At 46.8% G+C, this 24,715-nt stretch overlaps 1 protein-coding gene across 8 annotated transcripts in view; it reads right to left on the minus strand.

The window, feature by feature from the left end:
- ILDR2 (immunoglobulin like domain containing receptor 2) overlaps positions 1-24,715 on the minus strand; it is a 52,715-nt gene that overhangs the window by 20,047 nt on the left and 7,953 nt on the right. For 4 of the 8 annotated variants that reach the window (XM_037906590.2, XM_027820046.3, XM_043538434.1 and 1 more), the window contains exons 2-5: positions 14,185-14,517; positions 12,711-12,830; positions 3,062-3,118; positions 273-419 (exon numbers count right to left, since the gene is read on the minus strand). In XM_037906590.2, the coding sequence (XP_037762518.1) occupies positions 273-419; positions 3,062-3,118; positions 12,711-12,830; positions 14,185-14,517 (657 nt within the window). The remainder of the gene's footprint in view (positions 1-272; positions 420-3,061; positions 3,119-12,710; positions 12,831-14,184; positions 14,518-24,715) is intronic. The other 4 variants (XM_037906609.2, XM_043538436.1, XM_043538435.1 and 1 more) reach the window with 1 other exon arrangement.

The following is a 24,715-nucleotide window of genomic DNA, read 5'->3' on the forward strand; positions in this document are numbered from 1 at the left end:
GACAGGACTGCAGCTTCAGGATGGGAATGTGACACTAGAGGAGCAGGCCCAGTTGCCAGCACCTCGTTGGCAGGAGACTTCTGGGAATTACATTCTTAATTAACTCAGAGCATTCGACCATTAAACTATAGGTTGGGTGCTTCATTCTTAGTAACAGGCAATCTTTAGTCAAGTGGGGCACTCAGGATGGGGAAGGGTATGAGCAGATTTCCCTCACACATAGCAAAAGGGATATGGGAGGAGGCTTCGCACTTTGGTCCCTGATCACTCACATGCCCGTGGACAGCAGCAGGAATCTGGACAGCAGGGGCAGCGGACGTAGCAGCAGCAGCTATGTGGGCAGCATTGGCACCAGCAGATCCCAACCAGGAGGAAAAACAGGAAAGCCCCCAGGATCACCAGGCCCACAAACACCCACTCTGGAAACCAAATGAGAACAAATGGTCAAAGGACACAACAAACTGTGAAAGGCAAGGGCAAGGACTCCAGCCGGAGGGGTAGGGACAGGACAGGCATGTGGGCTAATAGAAGGAGCAGGATCTCTCCTGGTGAGAAGTAAGGAGACAATAGGTCCCTTCTACTGTCTACACTGCAATCAGAGGTATGATTACAACATGTGTAGATACACCGGAGCTGGCTGTCATCTAGCGAGCTCAAAGACCAGCAGCAGTGAAGGTGTGGCAGCAGGGCTGTACAAGCCCAACCGGGACCATGGGTACATATTCGAGTGGCTAGCCCGTGCTGCCACAGCTTCGCTGCTGTTACTCAAGCTAGCTAGATCAAAGCTAGCTTGGGTACATCTACATGTCCTGCAGTCACATCTCGGAGACAGAGGGTGAGAGGCATCGAGACAGGCTCCCTCTCACTGTGCTGGACAGAGGAAGTGCTGTGGGGTGAACAGTATGGAGGCACTAGCCCTACTCTGTTCTTGTGGGACAGAATCCCCTTTGACAGGTTAGAGGCAGAGCAAGACAAACATCATAAAACATGTTACACAAACATTTGTTTTCTCCAGCTGCGGGTTTGTGCCCTGTTTGTGCATGCTCTACGCCAGCATTCTAGTTTTAATTACACAAATGGTGGCAGAAAACACACTATAAATAGCCTGGTAAATGAGCCAAACAAGGCTGTGCCTGCCCCTTCACTACTAGGCCCACGCACACCATTATTCTTGTGAATGTACTTGGAGAATATTACATTCAGCGCTGCATCCAGCCAGGAAATCTGACAGCAGCCACATTTTTCTACCACTGATGCCTCAAGAGAGCTCCATGTGGCCCAGAAAGGAAAAGACTAAAAATGTGCTAACATTCCCTAATCTCCCTGATCCATTCCTCTCTAAGAAACTTAAAGGCCCAGTGGGTTTTTTCCAAGTCCTCATCTCTTTTAAAGGAATGACATTCATTCAGTCAAGGAAAAGAAACAATATCACATGACACAAGCAACCAATCGCAGCTCAGCAATACAACTCAAATTTAAAATCTGTAGCAGCAGTTTCTCTCAGTGTTTCACAATCCATCAATAAAGGGAAAAAAGCCTGTCGGGGAAAAAACTCACCAAATCAATGTGAGAAGACTGGGATCTGCTGGCAGACATTCCAAAAGAGGCTAGAGTCATGAAGTACATTATAGGTTGCAACTCAGCTCTAGCAAGTGGATGTTTGGAGTCAGTGCTCCTGTCACAGGGGCCTTGGAGTTATAGGGAGATCTTTGGTGTGTACCAAGTTAGGGACTTGCTTAAGTAATGAGTATAAGGAAACAGCAAAAGATGCTGCTGGATCCATTACAGACACAAATCCAGGTGTTTATCCAGTTAAAAGCGTGATTCCATACTCCTTTTCCTGATACAGCCATTGTTATTTCCTCACACAGCAGTGCTGAATATGAGCGAATTCATACAAACACTAAGGTTACTGTGGTTACCATTTCTGAGGTGCTTATTGTCACTTAAACCTGTTCAAAGCAGGTATAAAAAGCTACCTGATGAATATACTAGCATTTTACATCTACTTTGCACAGGTGTAAATGGTGACAAAAGGTGCAAGAAATTGGAGAATCAAACCTTGTTGAATATATTTGTTGAAAAGACTCCTCCTACTACACTGAATCCTCTGCTGGCTCTAATGTTATGGCTAACATTAGGGGTCTTTACCCTCTTTTCCATGTGTGTGTCTGGGACAGATTATTCCCCCTTCATGTGCCCTTAGAGCTGCTCTTGTGTATGAAAGTGGGTATGAGAAGTCTATTTTGTGGGGAGAGATACACTTTGGTTTAGTGCCCTCAGGTTTCAGTCATTTCAGACATACCCAGAGCTGAATGCTTTCTCATCTCTTCCCTCTGAAAGACCATCTGATGTAGAATCTTGGACTAGATCCTCTATGGGGTTGGGAAATGCTTAAAAGTGGGATCCCATTAATTTGGATAGTAAGGGATTTGTGCAGTCCAGAAAATCCTCAGGCCCCACCCCAACTATCTGGCTGTAGATCTGGCTATCTGGCTGTAGATCCCCTGATAATGTAGCATTACCGCACAGAAGAACAGCTCCCACAGCTTGGTTTGGCCTAGTATCTCTCCTTTAGCAGGGGTGCCACATATGTGCAGCCTTCGGTGGCTGATTTTCATAGCAGTATCCCATAACATAAAGTTAGGCCTTTGAAGAGTACTTCTTCCTGAGGGCATATAGGGGTGCATCCACACTGTACTTTGTAGATGTACAAGGGTGCTAAGATATTACGGTATGGATAAAACGGAGTTGCCACGATCATGGTGGTGTGGCATGATCACAGGCATACAGCTTGATATAAAACCTCTTGTAAATAGACTTCTCCACTCTAGTGCTGGGCCTGTCTCTCAGCTATTTCTGTCTTTTGCATCCCTGTGTTACAGCCCCGCCCTATCCCCAGCATGAGGTTTGATATTTGCACTTCGAACAAGCGACAATCTATCACAGACTACAGAAGACGCACACAAGTAAGAAGGAAATTAATGTGTAGTGCAGCGGAGAGATGGACAAACAAGGCGAGAGGGAGGGTGGGTCAATAAAGGGTTAAATGACTGAATACCTGGCATAATCTCCACAGCAAAACTTGGCAAGAGATCAGCAAGCAGCCCTGTCCTGCCTAGAAAAGACAGAAGGAGGAGAACAGGGAGAGAGGTTACTGCAGGAAAAACACACTCCCCAGCCCCTGCCTTAGCTTTCAGCCCCCTTCCTCATCATGGGATTGACCCACATATGCTCTGTGAACTATATGGTTGAGGGATTTCATCACCTCCACAGTAATTGGCCCTGCTCAATGCCTGGTGGCTGTCTATGTATCTGTCTGGCCTTGATTTGACCAACTGGGCTGGGGGGGAGGGAGAGAGTCAGGAATGGAATCACTCCAATCTAGGCAGAGGCTTGCAAGAAGGGGGTCCATGCGGCATGATTACAAGGTGATGCCTGCAGGGTATTGTTCTACACTCACACACACTACACGTAGGCATGCACACTCACACACAAACACACTCATCTGGGGGCTTGAGTGATTCAATTTTTAAAGAATAATTTTACTGGCATAAAAAAGAGAGAGCGTGCAAAAGACCATAGCTGGCTGGATTAGAAAAGGGTTGACCCCCCGTGCCTCCTACAAGTAATCCACATGCATACAGCACATGCACATGTGATCTTTTTCCATATGGGACACTGCAGCTGACAAATAGGTTCACAAGAGATGCCATAATGACTATATGGGGTGGGGGTATGACGGGATGTCTGTATAACCTGGAGATGCTTTGAGATGTAGAGCCAATATCCAAGTGAAGCAAACCAACCAGGAAAGGATTTCTGTGAAACCTCACTGGACCTCTTGCTTTTTCCATTTGAATTTACAGTGAATGTGACAAACAAAATCCAAGCCCTAAGGGCAACTCGGTACCTCTTTGTTTTGGAACTGCATGTATGAAATGTAGCTAATGCACAGCATATGTCCTGAATGTAGGTAAAGTATACTACAGACATATATGTATATGCCAGTACATATACAGAATGCCCCTGCGTGCATCTGTGCTGTGTGTATATTTATATAGCACCAACAGTTTGCTAGGTTATTTACAGATATGCAGGAAGGAGAAGAGCTTGCAGTCTGAACATACATATATGGGGGATGGAAAGTAAGGCAGGCAACGAAGTGTAAGTCAGTTAAAGGTGGTATAAAGTCATCTTTAACACCCCCGCCCCCAGGTTTTGCACTGAACAGAGCTCAAACACAGTGATTAACTGGACCCAAAATCCTTGGTTTCTAGTCTCTCCCTAAAGCATGTTAAAATCAACTAGAATCTCACTCTCCACTTTTTCATTGCTTCAGCAGAGTGTCTAGAGAGAGAAAATCCACACAGATGGTTGCTGGAGCCACAGAGAACATTCTAAATTCAGGCAGTGCTTTGCAACCCATCAAAGCTGTTCTGGTACTCACTGTAAAACCATCAGTCCCAACGAGCTCTCAGAGTCTTAGCAGAAGATGTAAAGATGATCCTTCAGATAAAGTGTTCCTTATTTATTATTTTAAAATAGGGTTCTATCCATCAGTCTATGGCAACATTTTCATCAATGTGTCCAAAGAATTTCATGGAATCCAGGTAGTCCATTCCCTGGAAGTACCAAATGTCCAGACTACTCTCAGTCAGCATACACGTATATCTGTGTATTGTACACAAGACATGGGCCATGCATTATATGTGTCAGATGTGTGCCAGATAACTCTTGCATGTCACAAGCATGCTCTACACATGCATACCGGATGTATGGCTCCCATCACAAGTATGCTATACTCATACATGCTCCACATGCTCATCAAATATATGCCTTGTTTACACACAAGAATCATATGCATGCAAAATGTATTTGCAGGTACAAACACACATTTACATTGCACGGCTGCAGAAAGCATCTCTGTCTCCTGTTTGTTTACTCTGCATGCAGGCAGTGACATCAGAGGTACAAGGATGGTAAAATATGAAGAGATAAGAGGGCGATACACCAGTTGGGAGCAGGCACTGGCCTGGGTAACTCCATCTCACAATGTAGTGCCTCTCATTTGAAGCCCACCCTAAAACCTGAGCTCCCTGCAGTAGTTCTGGGTTTTATGGATAGGTGCTTCACGGTTCCAAGGATGTCCTGGTAAAACCACAGCTGTACGATGTGAGAGGAGGCAAATGTCAGAAACCATGCTGCTGTTGGAAATCCTAAATTGTTGTGAGGACAAGCAGGACAACCATTCCATGCAATCTGTGCAACAGTTTACTCAGTTAGACCCCTTCAATAAGCACAATGTGACGTGTCTGGATTTAGAAGGAGAGAGAGTGGATCGCTTCACCATGCCAGAAGGGCAAATAAAGCTGGAATCTTGAGAATTCAGCAAAATTCCCACCTTCACATCAGCAGGTTCTGCATTACCTCTGCACTCAAGGCTTTCTCCCCACTTCTCCCTGTCTGTGTGAGGGATTCAGTCTGTGAAGGAATTCACAAAGCCCTCTCAGGAGAGGCCAGTTCAGTGAAACCCAGGGCAGAGGACACATCTGAACCTAAACCTGTTGATGTGAATAGCCCAGCCGGCTACCAGAAAACAATACACTGTGTGACTGTGCCTCAACTAACTTTCAGCACTTTGATTCTTTCCCGGGGCTGAGTTAATTCACTGATCGCCCGTCCCTCAGTGCCATGTAACTTCCCCCCTTCACAGACCCTCCCCCTGCTCCTCATTTTTAATAACGGCTGTTAAGTAGGCTAGGCTGCAGAGAAACATTTCAGCTGACCCAGCCGCTCCTGTTCATACCAGTGGTTACCACAGCAACGGCTGGGGGAGGTAGCACACAGGCTTGTCGTGAATGCTCGCTAATTGAAGGCCGACTTTCCTCCCACAGTGATGAGCAACAAGTGAAGCAAAAATATACAGCAAGAGGGAGGGATTAGATAGCTCAAGGCGGCAGGGAGTGAGGTATAAGATTCTTTCACCTCTAGGTTTAGCTTGATTCAGGCCCAGGATGATACTGACAAAAAGTGTCATGCAGGAAATGAATTGGGGGCATCAGCCTAGTTCCTAGGGAACAGGCGCCCCAGCAGGCCACCCCAATTGGGATTAGCTGCCTGGTGCTCCCATGCTCTGAAGTCTCAATAGAAAAGCCAAGGACTGAATGGGCCACAAAGCTGTACTCCCCTCTGCCCCCCTAGACGAGGTGGTCAGCCTAGCACAGGTCAGTGAGGAGAAAGCTCACAGTCCCTGACCTGTCCCTGTCCCGTGAATAAACACCAGCGCTCCATATCACGCTGGCTCCTTCCATTGGCACCAAACTCATTTTTTTAAAAGTAAGCTTGGAAGAGGGAGAGTGGGGGCTAGAAAGGAGCTGTCAAGGAGAAAACAGTTTATTCAAATACCCTGATAAGAGGTCGTCCATTTTTGTTGCCTATTTATTATTGCGTGACCTGTCTCGGAAAGCGGACTGTGGGCATTTTGATAAATGGATTGAAATGGCTGTCTAGTTTCAATGTCTCTTCTGTAAATGCCTCTATATCCACAAGGACTGTAACTTCTTATGCTAGCACCCCTCAGTGAATCCCAGCAGACACCTCGATGTCTAGATGGCCCCATTTTCCAGGATTATCCCGGATGGTTTTATTCAGAATAGGAGTTTGTCCTTGTGTCAATAAAAATCTGGGACGCGTTGGCGCTGTCTCTATTCCCACCACACTGCTGATTATGCTTTCCACACAAGCAACTCCAGCAGCTGCCTCTCAGTTGTTCCCTCAGCATGCACCTGCTGCCTCTTGGGCACAAGCGGAAGTTGTGGCCACTCAACTGCAGCTGAGAGGCACAAAGACTAGAGTGGCAGCACAAGCACAGCAAGGGGCATCACCAAGTGGGAGGAGGATCTTTGGCCCTGTAGACAGGCGCTGGTGTAGAAGGACTGGGGAGGGAGAGGAAAATTGGAAATGAGGATAAGCCAAGAGGAAGCAGCGCAGACCTGGAAGGTGGGGAAGAAAAAGGGAAGGAGAGAGGAGTCCTAAAACCAGAGGGAGGAGAGAGAGAGAAAACGAAAGAACTTAAGAACTTAATATGCAGGTTTCAGAGTAGCAGCCGTGTTAGTCTGTATCCGCAAAAAGAAAAGGAGGATTTGTGGCACCTTAGAGATGAATGAATTTATTTGAGCATAAGCTTTTGTGAGCTACAGCTCACTTGATCGGAATGCATCCGATGAAGTGAGCTGTAGCTCATGAAAGCTTATGCTCAAATAAATTTGTTCGTCTCTAAGGTGCCACAAGTCCTCCTTTTCTTAATATGCAGGATAGATGATACACCCAGGAGAGGAGCAAGAAGTTAGGTCTGACCTGGAGACAGAGGAGACAAATAGCTGAATGGAATGGGGTCTATAGAGAAGAGGGTAAAAAAAACAGAGTTGGAGAAAATAATGAGGAAACACAGGGTTAAGTACTTTGAAGAGCAGGAGGAATCAGGGATGGAAGTGAGTGGCAATATGTTCCCTTTGGGGGGATTGATGCTCTGATCCCCCCCAGTAGCAGTGACTCACTATTTCCTTCCCAGTAGCAGATGAACATGCTATTGTCGTCAACCTGTGTTGCACTCAAGGGGCCCTGGCACTTGAAGACTGACCCAGTAGAGGCATCAGAAAGCGGAGTGGAGGAAGCGTGGCTCTCATAAATCGGAGGCTCTTCCAAGGCAGCTGCTGGGAGATTTATTGGGAGAGTGTGGCCTTGTAATGAGTTCCTCCTTGCTCCCTCTGCGAGCAGTAAACTTTTATTTTTTCCCGTCCCTCTTTTCTCTGTTTGTCAGTCAGAGGGAGAAACAGAGGCAGCCGTTCTGGGAGATCAAAGCTTTAGCAGGCAACAAAGACCTCCAAAGAGGCTGTTGCCATGGAAACCTTAGTAGCTGAGGCCTTTTAATCGTGCCATTCTCCTTTGTTAGCAGCGTGTGGCTGGGGCTGACAAATAAGAAGGAACGGGGTGGGGGGGGGGGGAATCCTTGGCAACAAGTAGTATTTCTAAATGGCATGAAATAAGTAACGGGGGGGGGTGTTGGACAGAGCTTCAGGAGAGAGGCAGCAATGTTGCATGGGTGCGCAGTGGAAGGATCTATGGGAAAGCAACATCACACAGGAGTTTAGCAGGAGAAGACACCCTTGGTGCCCTCTCCAGGCACCACAGCACTCACAGGTGCGAATACAAACTGGTCTCGTTTGTCTTGTCCTTTGTAAAATAATTTACTCCTTGCTCCTGCCCACTTTATGGTTCTCTGGCCCAGGCAGAGCTATGGGTAAGAAAGTCTTGGTTATAAAGCTGTTTGTGGGCCTTCCTGGGCTGAATTCTGGGCCTCTAGCCTCCTGTGCATGCCAGTGACACTAACACATCTGCCAACTACTGTGACAAACAGGCTGGGATGTTATTGGCAGCTCTTCAATGGAATAAAATGAAATGCTACAGCTGTCATCCTGTTAGGGCAATTTCCCGCCATGAACTCTCCCCTCCCTGGATTATAGACGCTAATGTGGGCTCAATCTCTCTTGGGGCAGAAGACACTAAAGCTGGCACTGCTTATAACAGATAAAATAAGTCACCTTATTGACTAAGAACATAGCACAAAGGTCCAACCACACACACACAGCAGCATGCATTGATTTACACAACAAATACATTGGACAGGTAGGTAGCTATTATTACAATGTGGGTAAGTATATAAGTAGGTATATATATCTACAACTATGCCTCTCTGTGTATATTAGGCTAGGAAGAATCTGATTTTTATGCTTTATGAATTTTGACAGGTAACATAAATTACCAAATTTTTAGTTTATCAACTTTAAATGTTTGCTTACTAACATGGGATTAAGAAAACCCCAGATACTAATTGTTTCATTTAAAAAGTAATGACTGGAGAAGTCTAGGCTTCTAGGAGATTCATTAATAAAATACTATCTGATAATTGTGTAATTCATGTTGTGTTAATTGACCTGCCAAATGGAACAGAGAATAAAAGAAGTCAACAATTGTCTAGCAAAGCAGTGTGATCCATTAGCTAGAACACCAGACTGCCAGTAGGATTCCTGGGCTCTACCCCTGACTCTTCCAGAAACTCACTGTATGTCTGAGAACTAGTCATCTTAACCTAATCTGTGCCTAAATTCCCCAGCTGTAAAATGGAGATCATATTTAATAACCTGCGTAAAGAGCTTTGAGGTCCCCAGATGAAAAGGGCTATAAATAATAATTATTTTATTACAAGTGTAGTACATTGTATATGTTTAATAGAGTCAGTAGGCTTGAGCTACAGAAGTCACTTAGCCTAGCTAAAGGGTCCTGATCCCCAAGGAAAGAACATGAATTAAACTAGCATCACCAAAACCCCAGGATGTCACTGCGATGCACTATATTAGTCCTGACACTGCAGTATGTACAGTGCCTAGCACATTGGGACTCTGATCTCTGACTGGGGATTCTAGATGCTATCATAATACAAATATTTAATAATAATTTGTATTAATACTCTTTGAATACTCATCCTGTCCTTATTCTAGAGTGGGTTCACTTGCTCCCAATCTCATTCCTGCCTCTATAGCAAAACACTTTTTTCCCACTGATCTCCTTAGATAAAGGCCCTGATTCAGCAGTCCATGCCCATAAGTGCTTTGCTGAATTTTAGGCACATGCTTAAATCCCACTGGCTTTGCTGAACAGGGGATGGATTTAAGCACATGCTTAAATGCTTTGCTGAATTGGGACCAAAGTGAGAACAGCCAGTGGAATTCTACAGTGCAACGAGGAGCTACCCTTATCTTTGATATGGAAGTGTGACCCAGGGACACTAAAAATCCCAGCCTGGCTGCTCAGATCAAGATGGAAGATTGCAGGTGCAATCTGCAGTCTCCATGAGCTGTATATGTCCATATAAAGACACACGCAGCTGCAATCTACTCCATTTTATTCAAATTATAGTAGAAGCAACTCCTGAGCTCCTGAGGTTGCTAATGAAGCCCTTGGTTGGGCAAAGTTTGCGACCCTCTGCCCTTAACTATGTAAATATCATTGTATTTTTGCCACCTCCCAAATCTTCCTCATGTTGTTATTGATGTCAAATGATCTTGTCGAGCTGCATCCTCCCTTTAACCTGCATACTTCCTATGCTTCTGAGGTTCAAATCTGAGATATTTTTCCTATTTCCTCTTAAGCACTCATTGGTCTCCTCTCTTATTCTGCCCTCCCCAATTTCCATTTTCGTCAACTGATATGATAAGGAGGTAGAACTCCTGCTCCCCTCACAACCTCCAGCCAATGTTTTAAAAGATGCAGCGACCCCCAAAATAAGCAATGTACAGTGTATTTTAAAAGGAAATGTCAATAGGGAGTAGATACTGTGCATGATGGGAAACCCAAACTCTCTCAGACATCATCCCTTTACTGTTTCAGCTGCTCCCAATAGGGAGTCAGCCTTTCATCTGATCAGCAACCAGCAAACAAAATGCACTGAGCATCCCCTAGGATCGCAGAAGTTCTCAAATCTACATTTATATTCAGTCTGTCCTTGCAAGTCACTAATATCCAGGAGAAGTGGAATGGTATCAGAATATCCCAGAAAGTTCCAGAATATTAAAAAATTATATTTCTTTATTGCTGGCTGCCTATCTCCTGCATTAAAGGGCACTGTCTTGCTTTCAGTCATCACCACATTGAGAGAGAGAGAGAGAAGGAGAGGCAGGAAAAAGAATAAGAACAGTTGGAAGGACAAGGAGACAGGGAGGAAGGGAAGGTAATTGGGATGTCACTGATACACATACATAACGGGCTTGATCATTCTGCCTGTTGACCAACACCCAGGAGAAGAGGCGAATGCAAGCTGCTCCAACCAGCCTATGAAGCAGAGCAAAGTACACCCAGAACAAGACTGCTCTCTTGCTCTTGGAGAACCCATTGAAGTGCACTTTCCTGCTGTGCAGGTGCTGCACATAGACAAACGGACAACGTGCAACGACAGAAAACAGGCTGCCTGAGCTGCAAGTTCCTCACAGTAAAAGCACAAAGGACTAGAGCAGTGTGACAGGACGTATCAACTCCACCCTGATGAGCTGAGGGTTAAGCAGCTGGTCTGGACGCAGGAAGTCAGCCCCCTGGCCTTTGCTGGGCAGGCTCCCAGTGACGGGAGCATTCAAAAGAGAGCAGCTCAGAGCTTCACAAGAGACTGTGAAGAACTAGGCAATGTTCCACTGGCAGACTAAGCAGAAACGACCTATGGGGAGTATATCTGGACGTGGATCAAACAGTGGTCTGGACACTGTAATGCCCCTCTTGAGTCAGGACCTGGTGGAGTGGATGGGCCTGAGTCTCTTTACCTGGCTCCTCTGCACCTCTTAGATGACAAAACCCTGAGGGCAGTGGAAGGGACATTCCGGAGAGAGATTGAGACCTGCCACATGCAACCCAATTGGAGCTAATGTGGCCACTCACACATAGGCGCCAATTCCGTGGGTCCTGCAGGGCTGGAGCACCCAAGGGGAAAAATTAGTGGGTGCTTTGCACCCACCGGCAGCAAAGCTCCCCAGCATGCTGCGTCCCCGCTCCTCCCCTCCCTCCCAGCACTTCCCGCTCCCTCCCCCCGCCGCCTAATAGCTGTTTGGCGGCACTTAGGACTTTCCGGGAGGGAGGGGGAGGAGTGGGGACGCAGCGCACAGGGGAGGAGGCAGAGAAGAGGCAGGGCAGGGGCGGGGACTTGGGGAAGGGGGTGGAATTGGGGTGAGAGCGCCCTATGCTGCTGTGGGCAGAGTGGCACGCTCTTCAAAATAGAGTCTCCTGTCTGATACCAGACAGAAACATGTCCAATATTGTCCCGGTACTGAACAGGGGACAAACCAGCCAAAAGGAGGACTGTCCAGTATAAAACCGGACGAGTGGCCTTCCTAGCTGGGGCCTGTTGTAGAACAATCAGGCCAGAAAGAACTGAGCCACTGCCTGACCACTAGGCTGGCTGGCTATAAGACTGACAAACTACATGGGCCTTTTCCCAGTTTAGTTTTTGCTTTGGAAGCAGTTTCAGTTAAATCAGAAAAGGCCATTCTTATTCCAGAATAAGTGTTACCACATGAGGAAGTGTACCAAGTGTAACTATAGAAGTTGAACTATACTGATATAATTATATTGGTATAATTGGAAAAATCTCCTATATAGACAAGCTCTTATAACAAAAACTGGTGCCCTCTCAATTCCTCTTCAGGGATGAGCCTCCAGACAATCTGCGAGAACGTTAGGAGCTGCCTGCCCGCATTACAGATCTCAATGCAGCAAAAAACAGTGCATTCGGGATCTATTTAGTGTATATTTTTAAAAGACACAATCTCAGATTTTTTATTTGCTGGCATTTTATCTGTTTAAATCTTAAATAGGGGGCCAGATTCTCCATTGCCCTGCCCTTTAGATAGCCACTTGCACATGTGTCATGTGAGAGCTATGTGGATGTGAAACATTCCTTTTCTAGTTTGGCAGTGTTTGACACCCACTTTCCCAGATGCAAATGACTGCCCAAGGTGCGGAGCAGTGGAGAATCAGACCCAGGAGATATAATATATATAGAGAGAGAGATATGCTACACTCGCAATATACTGCATAAACATACACAGAGGAGACAGAGCATGAGAACTTTCCACTGAGGAAGAAGCAAATTGTGAAATGTGGCTCACCCAGAACCAGCAGCTCCACTGACTCCTCATTCTTGCCCTCCAAATCGTCAGGGGTGATGATGAGACAGTAATAGAGCCCACTGTCTCCCCACATCAGCTTCCCAATACGGAGGTCTGCATCTGAAAAACAAAAAATGTAGAGGATGGGGCCATCCCCCAGCCTCCTCTAGAAGTGAAGGATTGACAACACTGGCTCCAACTCCAAGTGCAACCCCCTGGGAGCTGTCACTGACAGGAGCAGATGTTTGTTCCCCGGTAGTTTGTGGGGATTACATCCCTAGCTAGTGCTGTGTGACAGGTCAAGCCTCTAGCTGTAGATTAAGAGACCAATCCAACTTCCCATTAATTCCAGAGGGAGGTGGAATTGGATCCTAAGAGAGTAACACAAGCCCATTACTCTGAAGACAGATGTAGCTCAGTAAGCTGTGGTGTTGAATGGGGAGTTGGAGTAACACCACAGGCAAGGCCCACAAAGAGAGTGCAAGGCAGAGGATGGAGCCCTTGGACAAACCACTAACTCCCCTTCCTTTTGCCCTCCCTACTGGCAATGGCCCAGTGACTTGACAGTACTCCTGCTGGGCAAATGGGGTTTAGATGCTACTTCCTCTGGAACACATCAACCATCTACCAAAGGCATCACTAGAAAACAAAGTAAAATATTCTCTCTCCTCCAAGAGGTGAGTGTGTTTCCTCCACACCAGAGAGCAAGGGGCTAGTAACCCCTACCAGCTAGCTGGCTTGTTGAATTAGAACAGATGACATGTATTGAGGAGTCTTAGTCTCACATGACCTCTTCCCGCAAAAGATTGAGGGAAGTCTCAGCCCCCACCAGCTGAGTTCACAGAGCTTAAATCTCTTCTTTTTCTCCTTCCTGAAGCAGGAGTGGGTTTAGGTCCCTACTGGAGTAGGTGATGAAGCCCAGCGTTGAATGAACATGAGATGCAGAATTATCCTTCATGTTGGCAGGGCAGGAGGAGAGGAAGTCTGTTCAAAAGGATAGGAAGAGTTTGTGAGGGGGAAAGCCCAGCCGTGGAGACTGCACTTCCTATTCTCTTCCACAGGAGAAGCTGGCACCTCCAAGTCATCGTTTGGGCCCATCAGTGGGAGCAGTGTGGAAAAGCCCAGAACTAAATGAACATGGAAACAGAACAGCCCTGTTGATCCAGGAGAAAGTAACCCCTCCAGGTCAGGATTGGAGCCCCTTTGTGGAGCAGACTGACAGTCCAGGAGGAATGAGTTTAAACTCCCCGCTCCTGTTCAGATTTAGCTGGTAGAGTCCATTGTATAAGAATGAACTTGTACCATGGGGTCCTGGAACATGACTGGGGTCCCTAGGCACTAGGATTATGCAAAAAATAATTATTAATACCCCTGCCCCAGGTGGAGTTAACTAAACAATTTCCAACAGCCTTCACTACTCATAACTGCCAAGGAAAGATTCTTAACAATACTAAAGCAGCTAGGGGGGCATTACCATGGACAATGGTGACATCTCTTTCCTTATAGAAGTCCCCTATTGTGACCGCGGATCCCTGCTTGGAGGCTACGACACGGACCGTCCTTCTGCTGTCCACGCAATCCAGGTAGGGATCCCACTCCAGGTTCCTTTTGCTCACTGCTTGTAACCCCGAGGTGGCCAGACCCAAAGCTTCTCCTGTGCGGTCCTGGCAGTAGGATTTAAACCTCCATTGCACCACAGCTGGCTGGGTGGAGGAAGTAGAAAAGTGGCAGCGAAGCAGGGCAGGCTGAAACAGCATAGCAACCTTCTTATTTTCAGGCACCGTGACCTGCAGTCCCTCAGCCAGTGCTACAAAACAAAAACATTGGTGTCACCCCACAGCGTGGTACGCACAACATGCTCTGATGTCAGTGGTTCCCGAACTTTAACAACCTGTGAACTCCTTTCACTAAATTGTCAAGTTTCGCGAACCCCCTCCTAAAAATGAATATTTCCAGGGATTTTCTCTTTTACCTGAGTATAAATTATAAAAGCAGTGCTCTTGGAAATATCAAATTTGTTTTGTGATATGCTTATTACAAACTATTATTAATTATTATTTATCATTACAGTATTTTTATTACATTATGAAAACGGCAACACTCTTCCAGGATCTCACTTTCATAACTTGTATCACTTCGAAGAAGCCTGTTATAAGACAAGGCTCCTATGTTTCATCAAAGAGCATCAGATGTGAAACAGCATGAAGGGATTTAAGAAGCCAACTCAAAGAGTTCCTCCTACACAAGCATTCAGGTCTTGAGCAATCCAGGCAAACAACGCACTTACAACAAAGCTTAAACTTGTTCTTCATAATAATTTTAAAACAATACTAGCTGCCTATTTAATTTTAAAAACAACAAAAAATATCCACCTCCCTTTCCATTTCTTATAAGGAGTCTTGAAGTTAAAATCTCCTCAGTGTGATAGATATGCTTGCTTTGATCTGCTTAGCTCTTGGAAGTCCAGGGGCTCCTGGCTGCTGGCCCCATGCTGCCCAGGGTCCCTAGAGACCGCTCTGTCCGCCATTAGGGAATTTTTTCCCAAGAACCCCCTGTAACATTTCACAAACCCCCAAGGGTTCACGAACCCCAGTTTGGGAACCACTGGATTAGATGCTTCACGATGGTGTCATTCTCGCATGCACATCTTTGGGGCAGGAACCACATTTTTGTTCTATGTTTGTACAGTGCCTAGTACAGTGGGGTCCTCGCCCAGGACTGGGGTCCCTAGGCACTACAGCTTATACAAATAATAACAACAGCCGCACTGGGACAACTGCCTTTATTGTTGTAGGTGAACTTACAAGCAGTTTCTGTCCACCCATTGAGGATGATCCAAGTATGAGTGAACATTAGGATTGTGTGAGTTTAGTTTTGATATTAAAAAAGAAAGTGGATGAGAGGGGAGGGTATATTAGGCACTTGTAAAGGACTAGGCACTTTATGGATAAGGATACTCCATGCACTAAAGACATTCAGTAAGTGGGCCAGATTCTGATCTCACTCATATCAGTGCAAATCCAGAGTAACTCCATTGATTTCAATGGAATTACCCAAATTTAACTCCAGCATAACTCACAGTAGAATCTGGCTCCTTGTAATGTGCATTAACACAGTCCCGCACCCATAATGAGACACAATAGGTGTGAATCCAGATCACACAACTCTTGCTGCAACTGGAGTGCAGTCTGGCACTAAGCAAATTCTCTCCATGTGGGAGGAGCAAAGGATAGTGGCCAGAATTCTTCGGCTTTTACATTTCATGGAAATTGATGTCGTTCAATATCTAACATTTGATTTATCTGCCAGCTGACAGGAGAGCTGCGTCGCCGCCTGACATATTGGACCTCACAGCAGACACATGGGAGTGAATTACATGTGTGACTGCTGATGCACCCTTCTTTTTCGGTAGTTTAAGGTGAGTTTGAGTCAATTGAGTCCAGGTGTCAACTGACAGCCCCAGAGAGTGAAATGCTCTATTTATCCATCGCATGGGGAGCAGCAAACTAACGGCTTGGCTACGCTTGCACTGTAGAGCGCTTTGGGTTAAATCAGCCTTTGGAGAGCACACCAGGGAAAGCACTCCAGTCTGTCCATACTAACAGCTGCGAGCACACTGGTGTGGCCACATTCCCAGCACTTGCAGCGGCTTTGGGAGAGGTGCATTATGGACACCTATCCCACAGAGCACCTCTTTCCATTCTGGCGCTGTGGCTTGTGGGAAGTGGGCGTGGGGTGCGGGGCATTCTGGATCCTGTTCCAATTCCCCATGATCATCGCTTCCCATCCCAGCAATCCCTGTGTTTCCATCCACATTTGGCACCATCTTTCAACGGTTTCTGTGCGGCACACTCTGTGTTCCCTTTCGGTCTGTGGGAATGGAGCCCGAACTGCTGAAGAGGATGCTGACGAATTTCGCCAGCACGTCACGTTTAGCATTCGAGCTACTCCTTAAGATCCAAAGTGACAGTGAGGAGTCCGACGATGATATCGACTCGAGCAACGCATACAACACAAAATTGCTTGTCTCATTCATGGACATGCTTTCCACCGTGGAACGCCGCTTTTGGGCTCGGGAAACAAGCACTGAGTGGTGGGATCACACCATTCTGCAAGTCTGAGATGATAAGCAGTGGCTGCAGAACTTTCGGATGAGAAAAGCCACTTTCATGGGACTGTGTTGAACTCGCCCCCACCCTGCAGCGCAAGGACATGAGATTGAGATCTGCCCTGCCGGTGGAGAAGCAGGTGGCTATTGCAATCTGGAAGCTGGCAACTCCAGACAGCTACAAATCGGTCGCTAACCAGTTTGGAGTGGGAAAGTCAACCGTTGGAATTGTGTTGATGCAAGTTTTCAGGGCCATTAATCGCATCCTTCTCAGAAGAACCATGACTCCGGGTAACATGCATGACATTGTGGCTGGCTTTGAACAAATGGGTCCCTAACTGCGGCGGGGCGATAGATGGGATGCATATTCCTATTCTGGCACCAGACCACCTAGCCTCCGAGTATGTTAACCGAAAGGGGTATTTCTCCTTGGTTCTCCAGGTGCTTGTGGATCACCGTGGGCATTTCATTGACATTAACGCAGGCTGGCCCGGAAAGGTGCATGGCGCACGCATCTTTCGGAACACTGGCCTGTTCAGGAAGCTGCAAGCTGGGACTTTTTTCCCAGACCAGAGAATGACCATAGGGGAAATCGAAATGCCCATTGTGATCCTTGGAGACCCCGCATACCCTTTAATGCCATGGCTCATGAAACCCTGGACAGCAGCCAGGAACAGTTCAACTACAGGCTGAGCTGGTGCCGAATGACTGTGGAATGTGCTTTTGGCCGTTTGAAGGGCCGCTGGCGCTCTCTTTATGGGAAGCTGGACTTGGCCGAAGCCAGCATCCCCGCGGTTATATCCATGTGCTGTACCCTCCATAATATTTGTGAAGGGAAGAGTGAAAGCTTCACTCATGCATGGGCCTTGGAGGTTCAACACCTGGAGGCTGAATTTGCACAACCAGAGAGAAGGGCTATTAGAGGGGCCCAGCATGGGGCTGCAAGGATTAGGGATGCCTTGAGAGAGCAATCTGAGGCTGAAAGCCACCAGTAATGTCTGTTGCTCTGCACGGGAGTTAACTGCAGTGGCAGTGTTTGGTACACTGAATTGTAGTGCTTGTTGCTTTCCTGGGCTAAGGTATATTTTGCTTTAGGCATGAATAAAGTATGTTTTCAAAGTGAAAAACTCCATTTATTGAAAAGAAAATTCATTTATTGAAATAAAAACAAAGTAACACAGCAATACCACAATGGCATGGGGGTGGGGGGGGAGTGGTTCACTCACAGACTTGAGTATGTCCTGATTTCACACTCTGGAATCCTGTCTGGAGTGCTGTGCACTGAGTGCTGCACTTCAGGATGGCTATACGGCATGTTGAGGGGGGTTGAGTGCAGTGGATAAGGGTCGTAGTTTTCATGGGTGGATGGTGAAGCTAGGGGTGTAGGAGGCAGCTGGGGGCGCTAAGGACCCGGATGTTGGGGAAAGTAGGTTGGAGGGCACATGGGGGCACAAGGGAAAGAGTTTTGGGACAAGGGCTGCAGGGGGTGGGGGCGAGCGCAGTAGTGCTCCACCTGCATGGCGACGAGCGCCTGGATAGAGTCCGCTTAGTGCTGCATTATGCTAATCGGCTGATCCGTACTTTGCTGCCCGAGCACCGTGTTTGCTGGCGGCGATCCTCATTCTTCTGGTGGATCCTCCTTTCACGCTCCCTCCGCTTCTTTGCCTTTCGATTCTCTTCCACAGACTACCGCATCACTTCCTGCAGCATGTTGTCTATGCTTTTACAGGGCCTATTCCTGAGTGCTCTCAGTCTGTCGGCCAGTGATAACGCTGGCGGCTGAGATCTCAAGGTTGCACCTATACAGACAAAATGCAACACTTAACAGAGGAAGCATTATACACACCAGACAGAGCAATGATTCCCCCGCACTTAAGGAGGGCAACCACAGTCCATACAAAACCATACTTTGCCTATCCTAAAGCGAGCACGCATAACCCACGGGAGCCCCAGAAATGGTGAGTAAGCACGGAGTCCAGGGGGACTGATTGTTTCATGGATGTACTGTCCTCTGGGTTTCTGTGCCTTGGGGAGAGTCAACAGCTGCAGGGGAAACCTACACCAAACACTGTCACAACATTCTCCACAGGAGATCATCCTGGAAGATATCTCGCTGCTGAGGGTGACCAGGGAAGCAAGAGAGGGTCTTTTACTACAATGCGGCTTCCGCCCTGGCCCACACACAGCTTGCCTGTGTGCAGCAATGGTCCCCCCACCCTTCCCGGCACAGTGGCGTGGACACGTTACCCTGACTGGCACAAGAACCACGCTGGCTCTCCCAATAAACCTGCACAGGTGCATTGCCCACGTTCTGTCTGAGACTTTTGAAGAGATCACCGATGCCGATTACCGTGATGTGACAGACCACATGAATGTGCTATTCCGCATCTAGGCATGCATGCAGCCCTAACTCTCCTCGCCCAAAGAGCCCGCACCAAAGAACTTCCTTCCCGAAAAAAAAAGCCGCTTACCAGGAACCTCCTCTTGTGTTTATCCTTCCCCAAGCACCAGACGCCGTGACTGGCTGCCTTCCTCCTGGCTCGAGAAGAGCTCCGGGCTGCATGCATCTAGGTATTCCAGGGTGTCTCCCCACGCCTCAGCACCTTCACTTGCGTTTTCCTCCTCCTCCTCCCCCCTTGCTGTGCTGGGCTCAGAAGTGTCCATGGTGCTCGTTGGAGTGGACGTGGGGTCACCCCCAAGTGTCGTGTCCAGCTCTTTGTAGAAACGGCAGGTCGCAGGGGCAGCACTGGAGCAGCCGTTTGCCTCGCAGGCTTTGCAATCGGCACTCCGCAGCTCCTTCACTTTAACCCTGCACTGCAGTGAGTCCCAGTCATGGCCCCTTTCCATCATGGCCCTTGATATTTGCCCAAAGGTATTGTAATTCCTACGGCTGGAGCGCAGCTGGGACTGGACAGCTTCCTCCCCCGAAACACTGATGAGGTCCAGCACCTCGCCATTGCTCTATACTGGGGCTCACCTGGCACGTGGAGGCGTGGTCACCTGGAAAGATTCGCTGAGAGCACTCCATGCCTGGCTGAGCAAACAGGAAGGGGATTTAAAGGGCGGGTCTGACGGTTGGTCACCCGAGGACAAGGCAGCAGAGTTCAAAAGTGATGACCAGAGTGGCTAAAACAGGCATTGTGGGACACTTCTGGAGGCCAATCAGAGCGCATTCGGTGTCCACACTGGCACCGTGGCACTCCAGCAAGAGCACAACAAACATTATTCCTCTCGGGGAGGTGGAGTACCAGGAGCGCTCCAGCCGCAGAGTCAGAATGCTCTACGTGCCTTGCCAGTGTGGACGGGTAGTAAGGTAGAGCGCTGTTGGCGGCTTTATTGCGCTATAACGCACAAGTGTAGCCAAGGCCTCAGTGCAAGCTTCCCATGCAGGGGTCTCACTCCTGCATTGCAAGGACCACTTCTAGGAGTTATTGTTTAAAAAGCATTATCAGAGTCCTATTAATGTACACGGTTCTTTAAAAGCACAGATAAGGGATATTCCCTGCCCCGAACACCTCACACTCTAATTAAGACAAACAGGAGGAGAAGGACTGGCCTACACTTAAAAAGTTTTACCTGTATAACTATATAAGTTAAGAGCGTACTCTTATTTTTGCTGACATAGGTTATGTCTGCACTGGAGCTGGAAGGTGTAAATTCCAGCTCAAGGAGACATGCCTACACTAGCTCTGATTGAGCTAGTGCGCTAAAAACAGCAGTGTAGCTGTCACAGAACTAGCAGCGGGAGGGGCTAGCCACCCTGAGTATGATCCTGTCTGAGACCATAGGTATGTACTTTGGGCAGTGAGCCACTGCTGCAGCAGCAGCTACACTTCTGTTTTCAGCACACTAGCTCAATCAGAGCTTGCACAGGCATATCCTCCTGAGCTGGAATGGTCACCTGGTGTAGACATACACAGAGTTATTCTGGTAAAAACCCTAGTGTCAAGACAGGTAAGCTGGTATTAAGGTACCTTTTAGTTCCCAAACCATAATAAACTATACCACTTTATGTGCTTTTATACTGGTGTAAACGTATCCAGACTTATGGGGAAGGAGCTGGCATTTTAACTTTACTGGTATAGTTAAAGTGGCAAAGCCTTCTGATGTAGATAAGCCCAAAGACATATGACAACATTTCAGGAGAGGAAGGGTTAGGATATTGTTGCTGATTAGAAAAAAGCAGGAGGGACTGATTGCAGAGATGGGTTGTAAAGAGGGATTTGAAAGAGAGAGTGGGTGCTTGACAGAACAGAGAGGACAGGGAGAGTGTTCCAGGCACAAGGGGCAGTATGGAAGAAGGGCTAATGGCATGACTGGGGGCATGGGCAACAGGTATCATAGGCTGGGGGAGGCTGAGCCTCCCTAAACAGCCTGGCGTAGCCCTGCCCATGCGCTGCCTGCCTGGCGCTCTGGGGTTGAGGTGCTGTGGCCACGCTGCCCATATGGCGCTCCAGGGCTCGGGCTGGGGGCAGTGCTCCAGGGCTAGGGTGCTGGGGCCACTCACCCAGCACTCTGGTTCTAGGGGTGCTCAGGCAGCCGCAACCGCAGTGGGGGTGCTCTGGGCTCCAGGAGGGACAGAAGGGGATGGAGAGGGGCGGGGCCTCAAGCAGAAGGGGAGGGGCCGGGGGCTAGCCTCCCCCAACGTCCGGTTCACCTGCCGCCCATGACTGGGGGAAAAGGAGGCAAAGGGAGGAGAAACATTGGGATGAACACAGGAAGTGTAAGGGTGAGTAGGAGGAAATGAGATCTAAGGTACAGATGGTTAAATTTAGCTGGAAGGTAGTCTTTAGTGACCCAAATTAAGGTATAATATATTTAGCAGTGTGAAGAGGGTAGAAGCCAGACTGTAAGAAATCAAGGAGAGATATGGAGAAGAATGAAGTCAGCAAGGGTACTCAAAGATCTTGGAGATGGGAGCTAGGGTAGTAGTTATAGAATGAAATTAGAATGAAGGAAGGTTTCTTTAAGATGGAGAAACAAGAGTGTGCTTGAAGAGAGAGGACAATGAAAGCAGAGGAAAGACCAGTTAAAAATAAAGGAGAGTCAGCCAGGGACATGGTAGGTGTGAAGGGATGTAGCCGCAGGAGGCAGTTTGAAGGGTTAGAAGCAGAAAATAAGCAGAGATCTCAGCATTTGGAGCAGAAGCAAAGGGACTGGGGAATGGAGAGTCTTGGACTAATGTTGTGCCTTTTCTTTTTGAAGAAGTTAGCAAGGCACAGTGTACAGAACCAATTCAGTCACTGGATTGTGAAGAGATTGCAACAAAGAAGCCTATTAGTGCCAGTTTGGGGGGATAGAGATACTTGTCCACTAAGAACTGGGCTGGAGACCCACAACTTATTTCACTTGGATACCAAAACCCATGAGAACTGGTAACAAATAGCAACTACTTCTGCCTTGGGCTGGATTTGAACCTGTCACCTACTGAGTAAAGGCACCATTTTCCATTCTCAATACCTTCCCCCATCCCCGTGCTTTGTAACAAAACTGCGTAGGAAATAATATGCATGACTCCACACTATCTGCACCCAACACAGTGTGTGAAATTAGCTGACCAGATGACCCATCATCTTGCTGCAGCTCAGCTGATAAAACTGTGACTCTGCAGACATGGTGGGTATTTAAATCTTTCCCTTGTGAACTAAGTATTTGCTTAGCAAACAGTTACTTTCAGTGAATTCTACTTGGTAAAGTCCCTTCCCTGCACAGCCCACTTTCCTGTTAATGAGATTAACAGCTTGGGCAAGCCAGGGACTGCTTTAATAAATGATTAGCAGAGCTTTAGCAAACTCATCTGATCAGCCACGTGCACTCCCTTCTGAAGATCCACATAGGGGAAAAAGAGTGGAAATGTGTGGGACAATACAGTATAGGGGTTCTGTTTCCATCAGACAGTATATGGGAAGCATATGATGAGCAACTTGGCATCTTCCATGCAACATCTCAACTCTTCTCTTATCCACTTGCTTTTTGATATTCTTTAAGATGCAGTGAGATGAGATGAGAAGCTGGAGCAATGGAAATCCTACTTCTAGTTAAGCCCTAATATACACACACACACACACACACACACACACACAGAGTGTGGAACTGGGAAATTATAAACCTGTTATTTCTTTTGCTAAAAAATCTGAATCTGTTCACTCATTACACCGCTTCTGCTTCAGCAGTAGCCATCTAAAAAAAGATATCTGAATGCTAGGTTCCATTAAAACACAGTGAAAACATGATGGTGGCTGCATCAATGGTGCAGCAATAATCCAGATGCAGCTACCAGTTTAAGTTTCCTCACCTCCAAGAAATGTGGCTGAATTTGAAAGAATCATGAGGACAGAAAGCAGTTCATGTGTATATGAAGGTGAAGTACAGAAACCTGGACTGTTTAGAGAGAAGAAGAAAAAGAAACATGATGGAGGTTTTAAAAATGATGAAAGGTTTAGTCATGAGCAACTGATTGTGTCTAGAGAGGGACTGAATTTTTCTATGTTTGGGGCTTGCAATACTGTACAGTATTCCTCTTTTCCTGCTGATTCCTTTCTAAGCTCCCTCTAGGGTTCCAAATTATGTACTGCATGTACTCACTCCTGTACTATGCAATCTGCAATAGACACAAGAGATAACCAATCACTTTAGTAGTGATTAAAGAAAATTTACAGGAAGTGATTACATAATGTAAAGGTAAGCTGAGGCACTTACATTTGCAAGCAATGACTGAATCAAATACATCAGTAGAATTTAAGAGAGTCCTGGCTGTGTCCGTTTAGCAGTCATTTATTGTAAGAGAGGCGATTAGTCCAAACTGATGAAAGAATAAAATGAACTTTATTCTTAAGGTCACCAGGTGACCATGCACAGAGGTCTGTCTAGGTACTTATAGGGCCCACACCACCAACTGTCTGATTAGTATGGCTAATGCTATGAAACCAAAGAACCAGCATTCCTCGGTTTTACATAACTTTGTGCATATGAGAGAAAGATGATTATGTATATATGAAATCAGGAGTCCCTGGACTCTGAACTACACGGCTTAGGAAAATCTCTGTAAAAATTTAAATCAGGAGGCCCAGGAACCTGGGTTCTGAGAGAAGGAAAGTGGAGTATATGAAAGTTTATGATGATCAACAACTGACTCAGGCAATGGTGCTATAAGGAAGGCTATAGGATGTTCGACCACTGGGAGACATTCACGGACTGTTTCTCATGGGATGGACTCTGCGTGAGTAGGGGAGAAACAGACTTCCAGGAGGTTGGCACCACTGATTAAAAGAGCTTTAAACTAGTAATTTGGGGGAGACGCTCAAGTAATCTCCATGCCAGATTCTAATATTGAGCATGAGGAAAATCAATTAAGAGAGGAAACAACAATGGAGAAAGGAACAACAGAGGATGTGATGGAATGAATACAATGGAATCTGTTTGGTCAAAATCACTTTGGGGAAGACAGGAAACAGAGGCTCCACTAGGATAGTGCTTGGGGTCTGCTACAAATCCTATGGATCTGATTTGGATATTGATAGAGACCTCTTTAATATTTTTAATGAAATAAATACTACTGGGGATTGTGTGATTATGGGAGACTTTAATTTCCCAGTACAGACTGGAGGACAACTGCTACTAATAATGGTAAGGCCCCAGCATGCCTGTATGTTAAAGTCATCAGATTTCTTCATCAAATAGTCACCAAACCAAAAAAAAGTGATGTCATTTTAGATTTGGTGTTGGTAAGTAGCGAGGACCTCATAGAAGAAAGGTTGTAAAGGGCAGCCTTGGTCTTCGTGAGCATGAGTTAATTCAGTTTAAACTAAATAGAAGGATAATCAAAAATAAGTCTACAACTAGGGTCCTTGATTTCAAAGGGCAAACTTTACAAAATTAAGGGAATTAATTAGGGAAG

This window comes from Chelonia mydas, chromosome 1, assembly GCF_015237465.2.
Source record: "Chelonia mydas isolate rCheMyd1 chromosome 1, rCheMyd1.pri.v2, whole genome shotgun sequence".
In the NCBI taxonomy this organism is placed as follows: Eukaryota; Metazoa; Chordata; order Testudines; family Cheloniidae; genus Chelonia; species Chelonia mydas.